This window comes from Acartia tonsa, chromosome 1 (genome assembly GCF_053477335.1).
Source record: "Acartia tonsa isolate MP-2025a chromosome 1, ASM5347733v1, whole genome shotgun sequence".
Lineage (NCBI taxonomy): Eukaryota > Metazoa > Arthropoda > Copepoda > Calanoida > Acartiidae > Acartia > Acartia tonsa.
The window spans coordinates 18,201,478-18,218,296 of NC_137260.1; the positions used below are offsets into that span (position 1 = coordinate 18,201,478).

At 32.3% G+C, this 16,819-nt stretch overlaps 1 protein-coding gene across 6 annotated transcripts in view; it reads right to left on the minus strand.

Annotated features, from left to right (window-relative positions):
• Positions 1 to 16,819, minus strand: part of Tomosyn (syntaxin-binding protein tomosyn) — a 111,904-nt gene that overhangs the window by 70,653 nt on the left and 24,432 nt on the right. For all 6 annotated transcript variants that reach the window (XR_013877649.1, XR_013877653.1, XR_013877652.1 and 3 more), the window contains 3 exons: positions 16,062 to 16,129; positions 8,424 to 8,505; positions 1,400 to 1,473 (listed from right to left, as the gene is read on the minus strand). Coding sequence is in view for 3 of the 6 variants with exons in the window: in XM_080153991.1 (XP_080010117.1) it covers positions 1,400 to 1,473; positions 8,424 to 8,505; positions 16,062 to 16,129 (224 nt within the window). In the remaining 3 variants the exon portion in view is untranslated. The remainder of the gene's footprint in view (positions 1 to 1,399; positions 1,474 to 8,423; positions 8,506 to 16,061; positions 16,130 to 16,819) is intronic.

The following is a 16,819-nucleotide window of genomic DNA, read 5'->3' on the forward strand; positions in this document are numbered from 1 at the left end:
CGCCGTTCGCCGCCATTTTCCGCCGCCGCCCAAAAAAATTTTTTTATTGCATTTCTCGCCGAATTAGGCAATTTGGAATCATTTGAGACCATGTTATTTTTTTCAAAAATTTTTCCCCTTATAACCAACCCTGCAGGGGGACTTAGTCATTTTTTTCAAATTCTCGTTTATTAAGGTATATCTTAAATTCAGTGCCTCTCCTAAGCTTTTAAAGATATTGAGACAAAACCTTTTGAGGTAGATCAGTAAAAAATATTTGAATAAAAAATGGCGGCGGTACCGCCGCTCCCGCCGTCCACCGCCATTTTCCGCCGCCGCCAAAAATTTTTTTATTGCATTTCTCGCCGAATTAGGCAATTTGGAATCATTTGAGACCATATTATTTTTTTCAAAAATTTTTTCCCTTACAAGCCGTCCTGTGGGCGGCGGAAAATGGCGGTGGATGGCGGGAGCGGCGGTATCGCCGCCATTTTTTATTCAAATATTTTTTTGCTGATCTACCTCAAAAGATTTTGTTTCAATATCTTTAAAAGCTTAGGAGAGGCACTGAATTTAAGATATACCTTAATAAACGAGAATTTGAAAAAAATGACTAAGTCCCCCTGCAGGGTTGGTTATAAGGGGAAAAATTTTTGAAAAAAATAACATGGTCTCAAATGATTCCAAATTGCCTAATTCGGCGAGAAATGCAATAAAAAAAATTTTGGCGGCGGCGGCGGAAAATGGCGGTGGACGGCGGGAGCGGCGGTACCGCCGCCATTTTTTATTCAAATATTTTTTACTGATTTACCTCAAAAGGTTTTGTCTCAATATCTTTAAAAGCTTAGGAGAGGCACTGAATTTAAGATATACCTTAATAAACGAGAATTAACGCCGGCGGCGGAAAATGGCGGCGAACGGCGGGAGCGGCGGACCCGCCGCCGTTTTTTTTTAAAGATACCTCTAGTTGGGGTAATTAGTGACCCAGCCCAAAAGATTTCACCCAATTATCTCTAAAACTAAGGGAGTAGCACCCAAAATAAAATTGCTGGTATGTCGTGGCACGAGTCACCACATTTCCCCCCCCCCCTTTCCTTTCTAACAAAAGTTGAATTCAAATATCAACTTTTAAATTTAATAAAATTTAGGAATTTGTATATAATAATTTTGAATCCCAAATTAATTATCAAAAGATTTCAATTTCTTTTCAATATTTGTTTAATTCCTTAAAGTATGGTTTTGATTAAATTAAAGGATAAAGCAAGCATTTCCGGGTAAGTTTTCCGCTGACAGTAAAATTAATTCTAAAAAATTCTCCATAATACGATGCAATACATGATTTTTCAATACGGCTCAGAACTGGTTCTCATCCAGCAGATATCAATTATCGGGTTTAAAGAAATACTAGAATATTATTTACCTGATAAATGAATAACCTGTCCTGGGTGAGTAGTTTGCATCATGTCTATAGCCTTGTTCCATTGTATAGTGTACCTAAATATAATATATTAATAGTTTACACAATGTCTGTAGCTTTGTTCCAAGCTATAGTGTACCTAAATATGATATATTAATAGTTTACACAATGTCTATAGCTTTGTTCAAACTTATAGTGTATCTAAATATAATATATTAATAGTTTACACAATGTCTGTAGCTTTGTTTCAACTTATAATGTACCTTAATATAATATATTAATAGTTTACACAATGTCTGTAGCTTTGTTCCAACTTATAGTGTAAATATAATATAATAATAGTTTACACAATGTCTATAGCTTTATCCAACTCATAGTGTACCTAAATATAATATATTAATTTTACACAATATCTATAGCTTTTTTCCAACTTATAGTGTACCTTAATATAATATATTAATAGTTTACACAATGTCTGTAGCTTTGTTCCAACTTATAGTGTACCCAAATAAAAATATATTATTAGTTTACACAAAGTCTGTAGCTTTCTTCCAACTTCTGGTGTACCCAAATATAATATATTTATAGTTTACACAATGTCTGTAGCTTTGTACAGTTACACAGAAAAAAGAATTCATAAGATTATTCAGTTAATGTAATGTATAAATGATAATGAACGCAGGGATTTAAAGGGATAAGAAAATGGCCGATAAATTGATGTACATACCCAATGATTATACACAAAACTTCCCCTTCTGTAGATTAAAATTAGTGGTTGAAACGTTTGAACGCTAAACTTAATTAATCAACCAATCATTATTTAATTCAATCCCCAAAGTTGTTAAGCCAACGAATAAGAAAACGTTATTATAAAACTTTGGGGACTAGTGTAAAAAACAATCCAAGTAATGAACGTCAGTACAGTGCAGTATCTGGTTAAAAGCAAAGTGACGTACGGACATACCCAAACTAAAGAGTTGCTGAAAATGGGATAAGTAAATATTTGGTGCAAACACGACAAGATGTCTAAGTGTGTGTGTTTGTGGATACTCAAGTAACACCAATACATGTGTGTGCTTTTCCAGGAAAGCTGGATACTCAATATCAGCAAAATTAATTTTTTCCCCTAAAATATTATCATGTGATTGATATCAGGAGGGGAGGAATTTTTTCCAGGACCATTTCTCTTGTTAGGGTGGAGGAATTCTTACCCAAAAGAGTTTCAATAAGCTTCTCTGTAAAAGTAAACAATGGAGTTCTAGCAGTTCGGGAGATATTAAGCTACATACGGACATACTGTAACTTTTTAATAATGGGTTGGGTTTAAATCTGAGGCTTAGTCGCAACTGACACGCGTTGGCCGAGAATTAGTTATTTTGAAAAAAAAAAAAATATTTTCTTTTTGATGTAATATCCTCCCTGGCATTGTCAGCCCTAGAGAAGAATATAAATCCAGACTATGTATGTATGTATATGTAAATGGCATAAACACTATTGCTTAGGATATATTACATTAGATCTTATAACATTTCTTTCTCAATAGGTTTTTAACCAATCAGAGGTTTAATTGAATCGAATATATTTAATATAAAATTTCAAATTTATTCTAAATCTGTTGTAGCTGTATTCTGGAAGCAATATATACAAGTTTAAAATATGACATGGAAAAGATTCGATCACTATTCCTCTCACCTCCCAGCTCTTTGCGTATGCGTTTAAGCTTTCAAAATAAACGTTTACTTTTTTTTGTCGTAATTTTAAATGATGTAATGCAAACTATTGTTTTTTATTATTCATCTTAATTTTGGTGCAACATTGTCTTTTCAATTTTGTAAACAGGATATCTGCCTGTCTACAGTAAAAAAAATCCCTGAAGCAGGGAGTCAGTTTGAGTTTTGAGGAAAAATTGTAATAATTAGCATAATATGGTTTACCTGCCATGTTTTTAAAATATTTGTTTGATTTTCATATGATTTGCAAATTTACTATTTTACACACAAATAATTTTCCCCAATGCTTAGCTCCCTTAATAAATTACTATATTTGTATCGTGGAATATATTTTTCACAATCCCGCCCCCCCCCCCTGTCCCCGTCATATAAACCTGTAAAATATAGATGGAGGGGGGGATATAAGATGAAGATAGTTTTGGTTAAATATCTTTAAACTTAAATCTTTTGTAAGCCTATCCTTTTGTTGCGAATATGGAACTTATTTATTGGTCAGTTTGTTTATCCAGTTGCAGGGGAGGGGTATATTGTTATTTTAGCCAGCCGTGAATATCACTTTATTAAAATTACATGAAAATCTGGTATTTTATAGAAAAAGCAAATCAAATCCGGTTATCATTATTTTCTATTTTTTTTTCTAAATTATTATTTTTAAAGAAAATCGCAATTACTTGTAAAACACAATATAATGCGTAAAATATAATCCAATAAAAATGTAATAATTATTTTTATTCCTCTGAATAAAATAATAAAAATTATATTTTGTATTTTGCTGCGTATTATTCAGGATAAGACAAGTAAATTCCCTAAAAAACGTGATTTTTCATGTTTTCTAGTTTCACCCCAACCCCCTCCTCCCCTCCATGACTAACAATTTATGGGAGGGATGTCCCATTAAAAATAGCATTAAACCAGCTGTAATGAAAGAGCTACTTTTTTTATATATTAGACATTCTTATCTATCTGTACATCCCTGGTAGATTTATACGCTTTATTTTGTAATAATATTTGCAAGTTGGCTCCGGATACATTCAAATTTAATCAAAATATTTTGGCAATATCATATAAGGATTGAAATAGACACCCTTTTAAAAATATTTAAATTTGTTCTTCCTTTACTTATGTTACAGTATAAGTTTGTCAAGATCTCTGAAACGGTTTAAAAGTAAGGTTAAAACTAATAAATATAAGTTTGGTTTTTTAAAATCAAAGATTTTTTTTCCTTATAGGGGTAGGAATGTAAATACAACAAATTATCTTATTCAGTGACTAAAAAATCAAGAAATTCCAAGGAAAAGTATTGTACGTACATTGTTGATCGGGGTTAATATACAAAGGTTGAACATTGAAAAATTTTATGTCAAAATATTCTAAATTATTTTTCACAACAAATATTTGTGGAAAATTTAAAATAAATAATGATAAGCTATTTTGTTCAAATTATAAAATAATTAAAATCTAAAGTGCTGTTACTAAATATTTCTCAATGTCTTTAAACCAATAGTCCTTTTTTACTTCACTTTCAACCATGTTACCATGCTTTTTAAAAGCGAAGCTTTTCTATAATTAGGGCGGTCCTTCCGTCCGTCCGTAACGGATAGCTTTTTTCACTTATTTAGGCATGTTAGAATTGTCCTATTGATTTCAAACTTTGCATGGTGATTCCTGTAGTAGTTAGGTACGATTTAGATAGCGTAGCAACTCTATAATCATTACCAGAATGTTCGTACGTCCATTTAAACATGTTGATTTTTTACTTTTTTAACAACAAATTTTTAAGTGATCTAATAATCCGATTGATCTGATTTTTGGTATACTGATTCCTGGGACAACAAAGTACAATATTATAAGCAACTCTATAACCAAGTCCTAAAAATGTTAGTATGTCCATAAACATTATTCTGTATCAAGCAGTTTTTCAACAATTTTACTTACAATTTTGCTTCGACATTTATACATTTATATTCTGATTATTCAGTTCTGACACTATACAAGTGTTAGTGTCCGTTTGTCCTACCGTTTCAGTGCTTCGCTTTTATGGATGTTGTCATCCTTGTTATTTTATATTTAATCAATGAAGGAAAAATAAAAATCATGAAATATTAAAGGCAAATAATGCTCTAAAAATTGCATGAACTTCAGATATTAACTTTACAAAATTTGCAGCTACTCCTTGAATTGGTTATGATCATCTATTAATGATTTATCCAGCAAAGACTTTTAGCTAAAGTTAAGACACATCAGCATGTTATTGCTGCGCTTTTTATGGACAAAATTTTCTTTGTTAATAAATGATATCTAAAAATATTGAAAAGTTGAAAAACAAGTATGACAACATCCATAAAGTGGAGCTCAAAATCAGACGTTAGAACAAACGGACTTTCTTTTAATAATATGGAGTTGCTACACTTTTCAAACTCTACCTAATAGGAAACATTAAGTTTAAAATTAACTTTAAGAGCTATCCGTTAAGTACCCAAATATAGAAAAGCTTAGCTTTTAATAATCTTTTTTTTTCAGGAGAAAAAGATAAGAAAGATTAAATATAAGGAAAGATAACACACTTTCTAATTTAGTAATGTTAATATATCATTTTGCTTATTGCTATGCAAAAATTATGGTTTTATATTCAACTACAATAAGCGAAGCTTTCTATAATTAGAGTTGGTCCGAAACGAATAGCTCATACGGTTAAGTTAGGCATGTTACTATTGTTCTATCGATTTCAAACATGGCATGATTATTCCTGTATCAGTTAGGTAAGATTAAGACAGCGTAGCAACTCTATAAATTTTCCTAGAAAGTCAATATGTCATTTAAGTGTTTTCATATGATAAAGTGTAAGGTAAATTATCAAAGTAAGACAATAGAGGGGGAAGGGGTTAAATAACTGTATGTCCCCATCCCGAGGATATTACGCCTACTTTAAACTAGGTCTTAGAATATCAGCCAATAGCGTCGTGTATATCAACAGAGCCAAGTCGCTAAAAAGAGCAGAAAGCAATTTGTTGGCAACACTGGATTCAGGTGGTTATCTGGATTATATATCTATACTTATACATAGGGTTTCGGATCCGGATCCGCATATTTTTGAGTCCAAGGATCCGGATCCTTGGACTCAAAAAAATGCGGAAAAAATGGAAAAATCTACCTAAATTTATATAAAATCTCAGACATTCTCTTGATGAGAGCCAATCTTTAAGGTTTAGGGTCAGACTTGAAAATTAAAAGTATTTTTTACTTCGAATTAAAGAATAAATATTTTTTAAAAATTTGGTGATTTTATTTTTATTGTCAAGGATCCGGAACCGGATCCGGTAGGATCCGGATCCGCACTGACCAAATTTGGAGGATCCGGATCCGCAAAAAATCAATGCGGATCCGAAACCCTGCTTATACATTTATTGATAAATTAGCCAAGGTGACCCTAACCTAGAACGCAAACACCTAACAAAAAACAGAACTCACCTATGTTACATAATAACATGAAGAAAGCATATAACATCAATTAATCTACAGCCCTGTTTTCCCTTATGTGCGAAAGCAACCAAATAGCTTTACTAATAGCATTACATACTGACAGACGAACTGACAGACACACTTAGTGAATTATAGAAGACTTCACTTTTCAAATGTATAGATCTATCTCTCACTACATCCTGATAATCATTACTGCAAAAATTCTAAGTAGAAAAGTACGTAAATGTTGGCAACAAAGTTTACTTAAAGTTTACTTAAAAGTGAAAAATATTTTCTTTTCTGATAATCGACTATTAGTGCTCTACAGTTCCTTATCTTTGTGTGACGTCATAGTTGTTCTCTCTGATACGTCATTATTTATTTCCAGCTAAAACAACATGGCGCCTAGTGTTTTAACAATTTTACTACTAGTACCATATGAGTTTAAAGTAGCTTCACGTATGTGATGCCGTCAAACAACTCCCGGGAAAAATACTTCGCGACTGTTTAAATCATAATTGGCCCAAGTAGCAGAGACTTCTAGCAAATTGCCTTTTGTTCTTTTGTTGGGACTTGGCTGTGTTTATATTTCCGAAGCTATTAGCTTATTTAAAAAATCCAATACAAATCAGGACATCATTCCTGCCCTGAGAGGAGAGTTACATATAGTTCATGTCCCCTCTATTAATTTACTTTAATATCAAATCACAGACAAAATAGTTTTGCTTCAGATAAAATTACGTTTTATTTGTTTTTAGTTGTTTTACAGAAACGCTATGAACGGCTGACAGAAAAGAATAATATTCTTAATAGCTCTCTTGTGATAGTAAGGTTTGGTTTCATAGATATCGAGACATATTTACGCCTATTAATTGATCATTTCTCAAAATAATAAATAAGATATACGGATATTTGTTAATATAGGTATTATTTATTTTTTCATCATTGATCGTTTTATCCAACCCCCCACCCCCTTCATTATTTAAGAAAATTTTTTCTTTTAACTTTACCTTTGTGAAACACACTAACTCAGCAGGGTTTTTATAATTTACATATGACCTAACTCCAAACGATATTCAAGGAAGGTGCATAATAAATGGTTCTAACAGGGAGTAAGGGAGGGGACAATGGATCGAATATTCAATTTTTAGGAATCTCAGACTTTGGGTACTGGCTCAAAGGGAATGTGCAAGAATTTAGCAGTTTCTGACTGAGTTTAGGTACTAGTGCATGAAATGCCGCTACGCGTTGTGTTAGTTTTGAATATAGCAGACAGAGAGTAGTTTAAATATAAAAGTTAAGAATACACGGCCCCCTTCCCATACTCTATTTCCCTCCCCTCTACCTCACCTCCCTTTTTTAAAGCACACTATAGGGAAAGGGAGAAGGGGGTGGGGGCAAGGAACATAAACAGGATAAAAAGGGCTGGCAGGCGTGCAGGGGCATATTCTTGCCCAGCTAGCTAGCAGTTGGCCGGGTCCCATAATCTTGTAATATTAAAATCACACCATAAAACCTCAATATATTTCATCAAAACAAGTTGTGATTTCGCTTTACATCATAATTCCAAACATAATTGTACACTTTATGACGGCTCGAAGTTTAAATTTTTAAATAATAACCCTAAACTTTCAATATATTACAATAAATAAAAAAAATATATCAAGCGGGTATTTCTTCTGGGGGCAATATCTCTCAGGAAGAATAAAGAGCTTTATTGTAAAGGAGAGTCAGATCAGTCCAGGGTTAGCAAGACCTTCGGTACATACAGACAGACAGACATTCTGTAACTTTTGTACCAGGATAATCTACCATTTAATAAAAAAAGCCTGACTTACCCCGAGAGGCTGAATGAATCTAGGTTGACAATATGAACATTTCCCTTGTCAGTTCCAATATACATCCATTTGGATTTCAGGGCTGAAATTATAAATATAATTATTATCCTATTATTGACCTAATCCATGTAGCTAATGTTCAAATATTTATAAAAGGGGGGGGGGGGGGGGTTTAATGCAACCATCTCGTAATCAATGTATAAATGGCACTTAGAATTCGAACTTTGATCGGAAATTTGCATGAGTAATCCTTGGTAGGTCTATTTTCCCTAAATCGAACAAAAAGTTGGAAAAGTAACGGCTAACGGCTGGCGGCTCAGCCGTTTAACCATTTTTTTTTGGGTATTTTCAATACAAATCCATCACGAAACCTATCTCCACATAATACTCTTTGCTGCTCCAAAACGTTTTCAAACGATTCTAGCCGGTAGTTGGTAGTACTAGAAATCTAAAAACAGTTTTTTTTGTATCATTTCACATGATTTAAAGCAAAAATATGTTTCAAAAAGTTGATTTCTACGTAATTTATGACAGATTTGCTCTAAAAATAGCCAAAAACTACTACCGGCTAGAACCATTTGAAAACGTTTTGGAGCAGAAAAGAGTATTATGTGTAGATAGGTTTCGTGATGAATTTCCCTTGAACATAGCGAAAAATGGCTAAACGGCTGAGCCGTTAGCCGTTACTTTTTCAACTTTTTGTTCGATTTAGGGAAAATAGACCTACCAAGGATTACTCATGCAAAATTTCAGATCGAAATTCGAATTCTAAGTGCCATTTATACATTGATAACGAGATGGTTGCATTAACCCCCCCCCCCCCCCCACCCCCATTATAATTATCTTCCAATTCAAGTTCGTCCATGGAGGAAAATCGTTCTTAATGGTAAGAAAATAAATTGAGAAGCTTCTCAAATTATTCGAACCAAAATTTATAATCCCGGGGTTAAAATTTTTCAATAAAGTAAAATCAACTTTTCACAGTGCGATCTTTTGCCAAAAATCGGGACATTAAGAGTAGACAAAAGTAAACTTCAATAAATTATCTTGTATTTGAAGAAAGGATGTAATTTTTTTGCTTTAACTAGAAAATAACTTAAATTTTGCCTCTGTTAACTTCTAATGTTCATTAGGTATGTACGTCTGGCTTTTTTGGAGGAGCGAAACTACCCTATTTTAAAAAATCTATAAAACTTCATAACTTCAGTTAGGATAGGAATATTTTAGCAAAATAAACGTCTATGTGAATATTTCTTCAATGTAAACAAAGTTTGTGTTCAAAAATATAGAGTTAGGTGCACCCAGTTCTGGTCCCAGCATTTTTAGGTAGGTCCAGTATAAGTAAAATAGGACACTTATAAGGCGTGTTTTCAAATATATTTTTTTGCAAACATAAACAACAATAACATAATTTTTTAAAAACTTTTGATTTTGTGTTAATATCTTTATTCTAAGTCTAGCTATCTTCATTTAAAGTTTGAGAACGGCAAAAATCGTTAAAAATCACGCCAACGGCGGCAGATAACGGCGAAACGGTTCGCGGGAGGAAAATGATGCATAAGTGAAGAAAGATACTCCTCAAAAAGTTTGAAAACATTGCAGAGATGATTTTTGGCTCTAAAATGCTTCTCCCTCTCGCATCTATTTATAAACAGCTTTCTGCGGATATTAAAATGTAAAATTAAAATCAGTTTTGTTAGCCCCAAGATGCCGTGCTAAAAAAAACTGGTTTTTATCTTATGATTGTACATTTTTATACTAGTAGAAAACTGGATATAATACGATGCTAGACATAAGGGGGGGGGAAGTTTTGACACATTTGCGTAAACAGGGAGTATAGGCTTTATCTTTGGACTGAGAGTATAGGTTATTAGGGATAAAATCATTCTTATATGATGAATTTTCCCAAGTTTTAAGATTTTTTGGATAGGCCTCCAGGTTCCGGAGCTCCAGGCCTCCAGGTCCTCTCTGTACAGGTAAAAATGAAAAATAAAATTTTTTTTTTTGAATAGTTAGAAGTCAACTTATGAAACAAAAAATGCGTTTTTTTCTTCAAATATGTGAATAACATTGAAAAATATGCATATTTTGTTTCATAGGTTGACTTCTAACTCTTCAAAAAAAATTTTTACCTGTACAGAGAGAACCTGGAGGCCTGGAGCTCCGGAACCTGGAGGCCTATCCAAAAAATCTTAAAACTTGGGAAAATTCATCATATAAGAATGATTTTATCCCTAATAGCCTATCCTCTCTCCCTGTTTACGCAAATGTGTCAAAACTTCCCCCCCCCCTTATTCGTTATGGCTAAGAACCGGTTCTAATCCACCGGATATCAAACGGTTTTGAAGCCATACTCGAAAAAAAGTTATTACATTGAATGGCAAGAAAAAAAGTTTTTAGACAAACCTTCAGCTTTTTACATCAAGATATCAAAACTACAACTTTTCAAAAGAAATATGTGAATAAGAAAGTGAAATAAAAGCAAAGATTTCCAAAATAAATATATTCTTAATGATAATAATAACAGAATAATAGGGCATTGGCAGTGTTTAGCTATTAAAAACTAAATATTTCTCCGAAATATGACGTTTTTAAATGGCAGAAATATTAGAGGAAAGAATAGCTAAAAAGTTAGAGGAAAGAAGTTACAAATTATACAATAAGGACAACCAACCCTGGCCATTGATTGCACGATCTTTTTCTCAGTTTATAAAATTTCTTTCCGTCAAATGCTTTGTTTAAATCAAACTGTCGTAAAATAATAAAATGAAAAATTAACAAGGATGACAACATAAGGTTTATGTCTTTTGAAGCTTGACCATCAAGTAGACAGACCAGATACTTACATGTCATAGTAGGAATCTTAACTGAAAACCTCAAATGTCTATTTACAATATCAGCCAAGAAAATCGCATTTTCCCATAGCGTTATTGACCGACTGAGAGACAAACAAAGTGTAGTATAGAGTAGCTGCGCTACTAAAAATGCTAAGCAAGAAAAGTGACAAAGTACTTTACGTAAAAAAAATATAAAAAAGTTTGCCTAAGTACATAAATAAGAAAACCTAAAGCTAACATTTCTATTTACTATGAAAACATACTTTTCACAATAGTAAACTTATTCTTATTTCCTTTTTTTCCATCAATTTCCCATCAGCTTAAAATGAACCATAGTTAACCCACCTACAAATGATATTTTTTCTTTAATGTAAACTGAGAGAGAATGAAATTTTATAATGAACTAATCCTCTATAGAAAAATACTTAGCTATTTATGAAACAATTGTATTAAAAGTTATCACCCAGGGATCTAAAGGAATAAGACAATGGTCTATAAATTGTTGTGTATTTCCAATGATGATACAAAAATTACCCCTTCTGTAGATTATAATAAGTGGTTGCAATGTTAGGATACTCGAGTAAATAAACCTACCAATCATTAATTCAAAATGTGTAATGAACATCCCATTGTCCTCTTCCTTCCCGCATTTACCACTGCATTGTTCTATCCCCAAAACAAATTAATATTTAAATGTAACAAAATATGGAGGTTGGTTATTCATAGTTCAGGGGTATACCCACTGAAGATATAAATGGTTATGATTCTTATTTTTATTTCAATTAAACATGTCTATTTTTTTTGTTTACCACATTTACAGCATGCTAAGTTAAGATATGAGTATTGCATTACATTATTTGTGATAATTTCTTACGTAGGACACAGCCTATAGATATAAACCAAAATTGACAAATTGTAAAGGTCGAAGAAACGCATCTATATTTACCACTTAAGATAAATGTAATGCATTAGATTAATTATGATCATTTTATAAAACTTAGACACGGCCTATAAATAATAAGAATGGATGTAAAATATACGTGTATATTATGACGGGGGGGGGGGGGGGGGAATTGTCGTCAATTTACCTTGCTAACATAGAAGGGGATGGTATATAAGAGTAAAGGAAGATCCAAGAATAATATATAAATTGTAAAAAGCTAAATTATCATATTGTAGAGGTCGAAGAAAACCCGAAAGGAAACTATATTTTTTCTTGTATTCCCGCCACGTACAAGATTCAAGTATATACACAAATAAAAATAATTTTATTATACATATTTCTTTTTGCTGCAATATTATTATTCATTCATATATACACAATATTTTTTCATTATAAAACAAAAAAATAATATTTCAATTAATAAAAATTGTCTTAATTTTTTATCTTGAAAGTGCATATTGGAGTCTCCATTAACACTTTGATAGCACGACCTTTATCTGGAAGTCCTAACTTTGCATGGTAATGGGTTGCGCCTGTTTATAGGCTAAGGCATTCCCCCTTACTCTTACTGATTATGTCACGCGCGCCGACTGACATGGCAGCAGTAGGTACCTTTTAACGTCTCTAGTATGACACGATGTGGTCCAGACTCGGACCCGACACCTCCCCGACAGCAAGCTGACACGTTACAAATTACACGAATACCAGACATCCTGTTACTTTTATATAAGAATTACTTATGGATAGACGCATAAAACCCAGCTAACCTTCAAGATACAAAATGCAAAATTTTGCTGATGTAGCAATTCAATTTTATCCTATTTTTATCTGATTATTCAAAAATTGCATATTTAGCAATATATTGATTCTATTGAATGACTGTGGTCTTGTGAAATTTAAAACCATTACAGTAATTGTTGTGAAACTGTTCTATTAATTGGATATGTCCGTTCGTCCTACTGACCTAAAAGATAACTTTAAATCAGCACAGAGATATTTGCTTTGGAGAAAACGTTTTTTTGCCTTCAATTATTTAATACCTATATTTGCAATAACTTTTGTTCGGAGAGCCTCGAACCCGCAACATACGGATAAGGTAACCGACATTCTATAAAATAAATAAAAAAATAAAGTGTAAAATCTTAAAATGTCAAGTGAAAATATAAGCGAAATTTTCATGAAAAAAAAAGTTTATCTCAGATGATTGAAAATTGTCTATTATGGCGAGAAAAGGCAAAAAAAAAATTTCGGCGGGAACGGCGGTTTTCGGCAGGAGCGGCGGTCCCGCCGCCGTTTCTTCACAGTTCCATATTGTTCTCCACAAAAGCAACTGCTGTGCCGAATTTTAGAGCTGTAACCCTTTTATGGGCTGAGATCATGCACGTTTTACTTTTGGTTTCAAAAAGTGGCACATCCGCCTTCCCCCTTATATTGTCATAAATAATAATCATTATATCAATATTTTGATGCAAAATAGTTTTTCCATGAAGTTAAAAAGTTCAATTACTTAAAAAATGCTTTAGAATGAAAAACAAAAATCAATTAAGTTCCAGGGATCCTAAGGGATAAGACAATGAGTGATAAATTGATTTACATCCTTAACCCTAATAAACAAAATTTACCCTCCTATAAATTAACTTAATTGGTAGAAAAGTTGGAAATAACCAAACAAAATTTAAAAGAGAAGTTTTTGAGCCGACGAATTATATAATGTGGTAATAAATCTTTAAATACCAGGGTAATAAACAGTCCAATGTCCCCTCCCTCCCTGATTTAATTCACACTCAAATACTTTTTAATGCCAAAGTTTCTTGGAAGATTAAAATGCAGAAAATAATTTCTGGATTGCCATGGGTGATTTTCTATAATTGTACAGCAAATAAGATCATAAAAAATATGAAAATAGTTTTAGGATTAAGTAAATATGTGTTTTCAAGTATCAAATCCTGATAATAAGAAGTGTATTACTTACAAAATTGAGGATTATCAAGAGAACCATGGCTGCTATGTATGAAATTTTTTACTGTTTTAGATAACAGTTGATTTCTTTTTTCAGGGGGCCTCAAAATGCATTTCATCTTATGTAAAAAAAATGGACTTAATTTATAAGGATAAATGATTAAGAAAAAATCAATCTATAAGGTAAAGAACATCTTTAAGACTGTAGATTTCAAGCATCTAACATAACAGCGGTTTGCCCTATTCAAAAGTAATACGTTTAATCTGATAATTTAATCCACAAAACTCTGCGTTTTTTCCAAAATGTTCTGTCCATGCTCATTACAATGATTTATATAACTATAGCAACCAACAACACCCTCTCTCCCTTGTGTTTAGTACCCAACACCTCAATACACCCGCCAATGCACCTCAATGCATGGTGTGTTCCCACATTAATACAAACAAGCGTGTGTGTCTCTAGCATCGATAATGGAGGGGTATAAAATAGCATAAAACCAATTAAAGACTTGAATCTGAATCACAAATTAGCCTAAAAAAATCCCAGAACCTATGTGAAGCTTCCCTAAAATGGAGAAACCAATCGTTTTAGTAGAAAAAAATGTACTTCTTTATATTGAAGGATTATCAACGACACAAGCTATTTCTCTTTCCATTTTCAATGTTGAAAAAAAGTTTTAAGGCCTCATAGCATTTGGTAAATCATAAAATAAACTAAAAAATAAATTATGACCCTAATTAAACAAAAACAAAAAATGGTTCTAAAACATTATTTAATTTACAAAAAACTATTAAAAACTAACTAAAATTATGTAAAAATAATTTAATGTTTAGTGAAAACCCTAATGCAGATAGATATATCTAATGTGGATATTTATTGTATACCCTGCCACGATCTGCATGCTGCATAGATTGACAGTTTTTAACCAGCAAGATTTGTAGATAAAGATTCAGAAAAAATGCAATCCAATTTCTAAAGCTAAAAATCATATTTACCGCATTTAATACCTTATTGTAAATCTAAATATTATTTTTGAAAATGTGTATTATTTGTTGGAAGAAGAGAAATACGCTTACACACAGATAATTAGGGGCAGTGATTCAGCAACTTAATTTCTTTTGAAATTGCTGAAAATTTGGATATTATTTTAGCGTAAAACTTTTTTTTGTGATTAAAGGGAAGTGGGTAAGAATGAAGGAGGGGAGGGGGGGAGTAAGATGTAATCCTGGTCCCTTGTACGCCCCTGCAGTTCACAAAGAATTGTTGATAAATATGGAAAATTATAAATAAATGAAATGCCCCAAAAAGTCTTGAATATTTAATTCTGGTAAATGTTATGGAGAAAAATGAAAAGCAATCTCCTCTCTTCCTAATTACAGAGTGTTTTTAAAATAAAATTATTTTTATCCCTATCAGTGCTTGATTGCAAGAATTGACACTTGATTGCCAAGTTTTATAAAAGCTCACATATTGGCATTTTTGCAACACCATGGTAGGCAGTTTTTGCTAATGTGTGGTATTAACAGCGCAGCTACATAATATTATTATTCGTACGTCAGGACATTTACATAATAAATGAGTTGGTTTAACTTTCAACATTGTTGCAAGCTTAAAAATAAAAATCTGACTCAATTTATTTGTCTATCGAAAGAAACTATATAATTCCCATAAGTATCAAAAACCTACGTTTATTTCAAATTAGATTAAAATATAAACATAACCCTAATTAGATCTATTTATCTCTCTATAAGAAATTAATTCTTTCTTGACTGAAACTCAGGCTTTAAGAAAAATCATAAAATTAAAAAAATTAACATAACATTATGTATTTTGCAATGGAACCTAGGGCATTGCACAAGCTCCGAATTAGAAACCTGACCCTAAATGTATTTAATTACCTGTATAGAAGCAAGTAATTCTCTCTCGGTTGAACCTCAAACTTTGGACCAACTCAGCCTCTTCTTTCCTAAAATTAACACAGAGTAATTTTATAACTTTCATTAAGAAATATATTTTGCTTTGGGTTTTACAGGTTTTGGGGCCAGAATTTCATGGCAGAAGGGGGGAAGGAAGAGGGTGAGATTCTTTAATGATGGACGGACAGTAATAAAATGCCGTTTCTCGAAGTCGTACGCGGTAATACGCAATGTTGTAAGGGTTATGCAAATTTCATATCTCAGTTTACGCGATTCCATATACTTATTTTCTCTATTAGATAAAAGCGATGATTTCAAGATTATCTAATTCGCTATGATATATTGATGAATTTTTCTCAAATTTCGAAAACTTAGATCTGACATTTGCGTCACCCCTCTAACATTACGTATGGCCGAGTAAGACTTCGAGAAGCGGGATTTTAATACTGTGCAACTACTTACTTTAAAAAATTTACATAATCCACATTATTAATTTTTTTTATAGGGGGGGGGGGGGGGCGGGGGGGATAATCAATCCTTGATCGCCAATCCCTTGTTCGGTCATGAAACGAAACTAAGCAACTTGATATTATACAGACAAATTATATATAGAGTAGCTACACTACTAAAAATATAAAAAAAAGAAGTGTTACACTGATGAATGCGGGATCTAATTATATAATTTTATAATTTTCTAGGTAAAACTTATGTAAAATTGTAGTTTACAATAGCTTTCATAT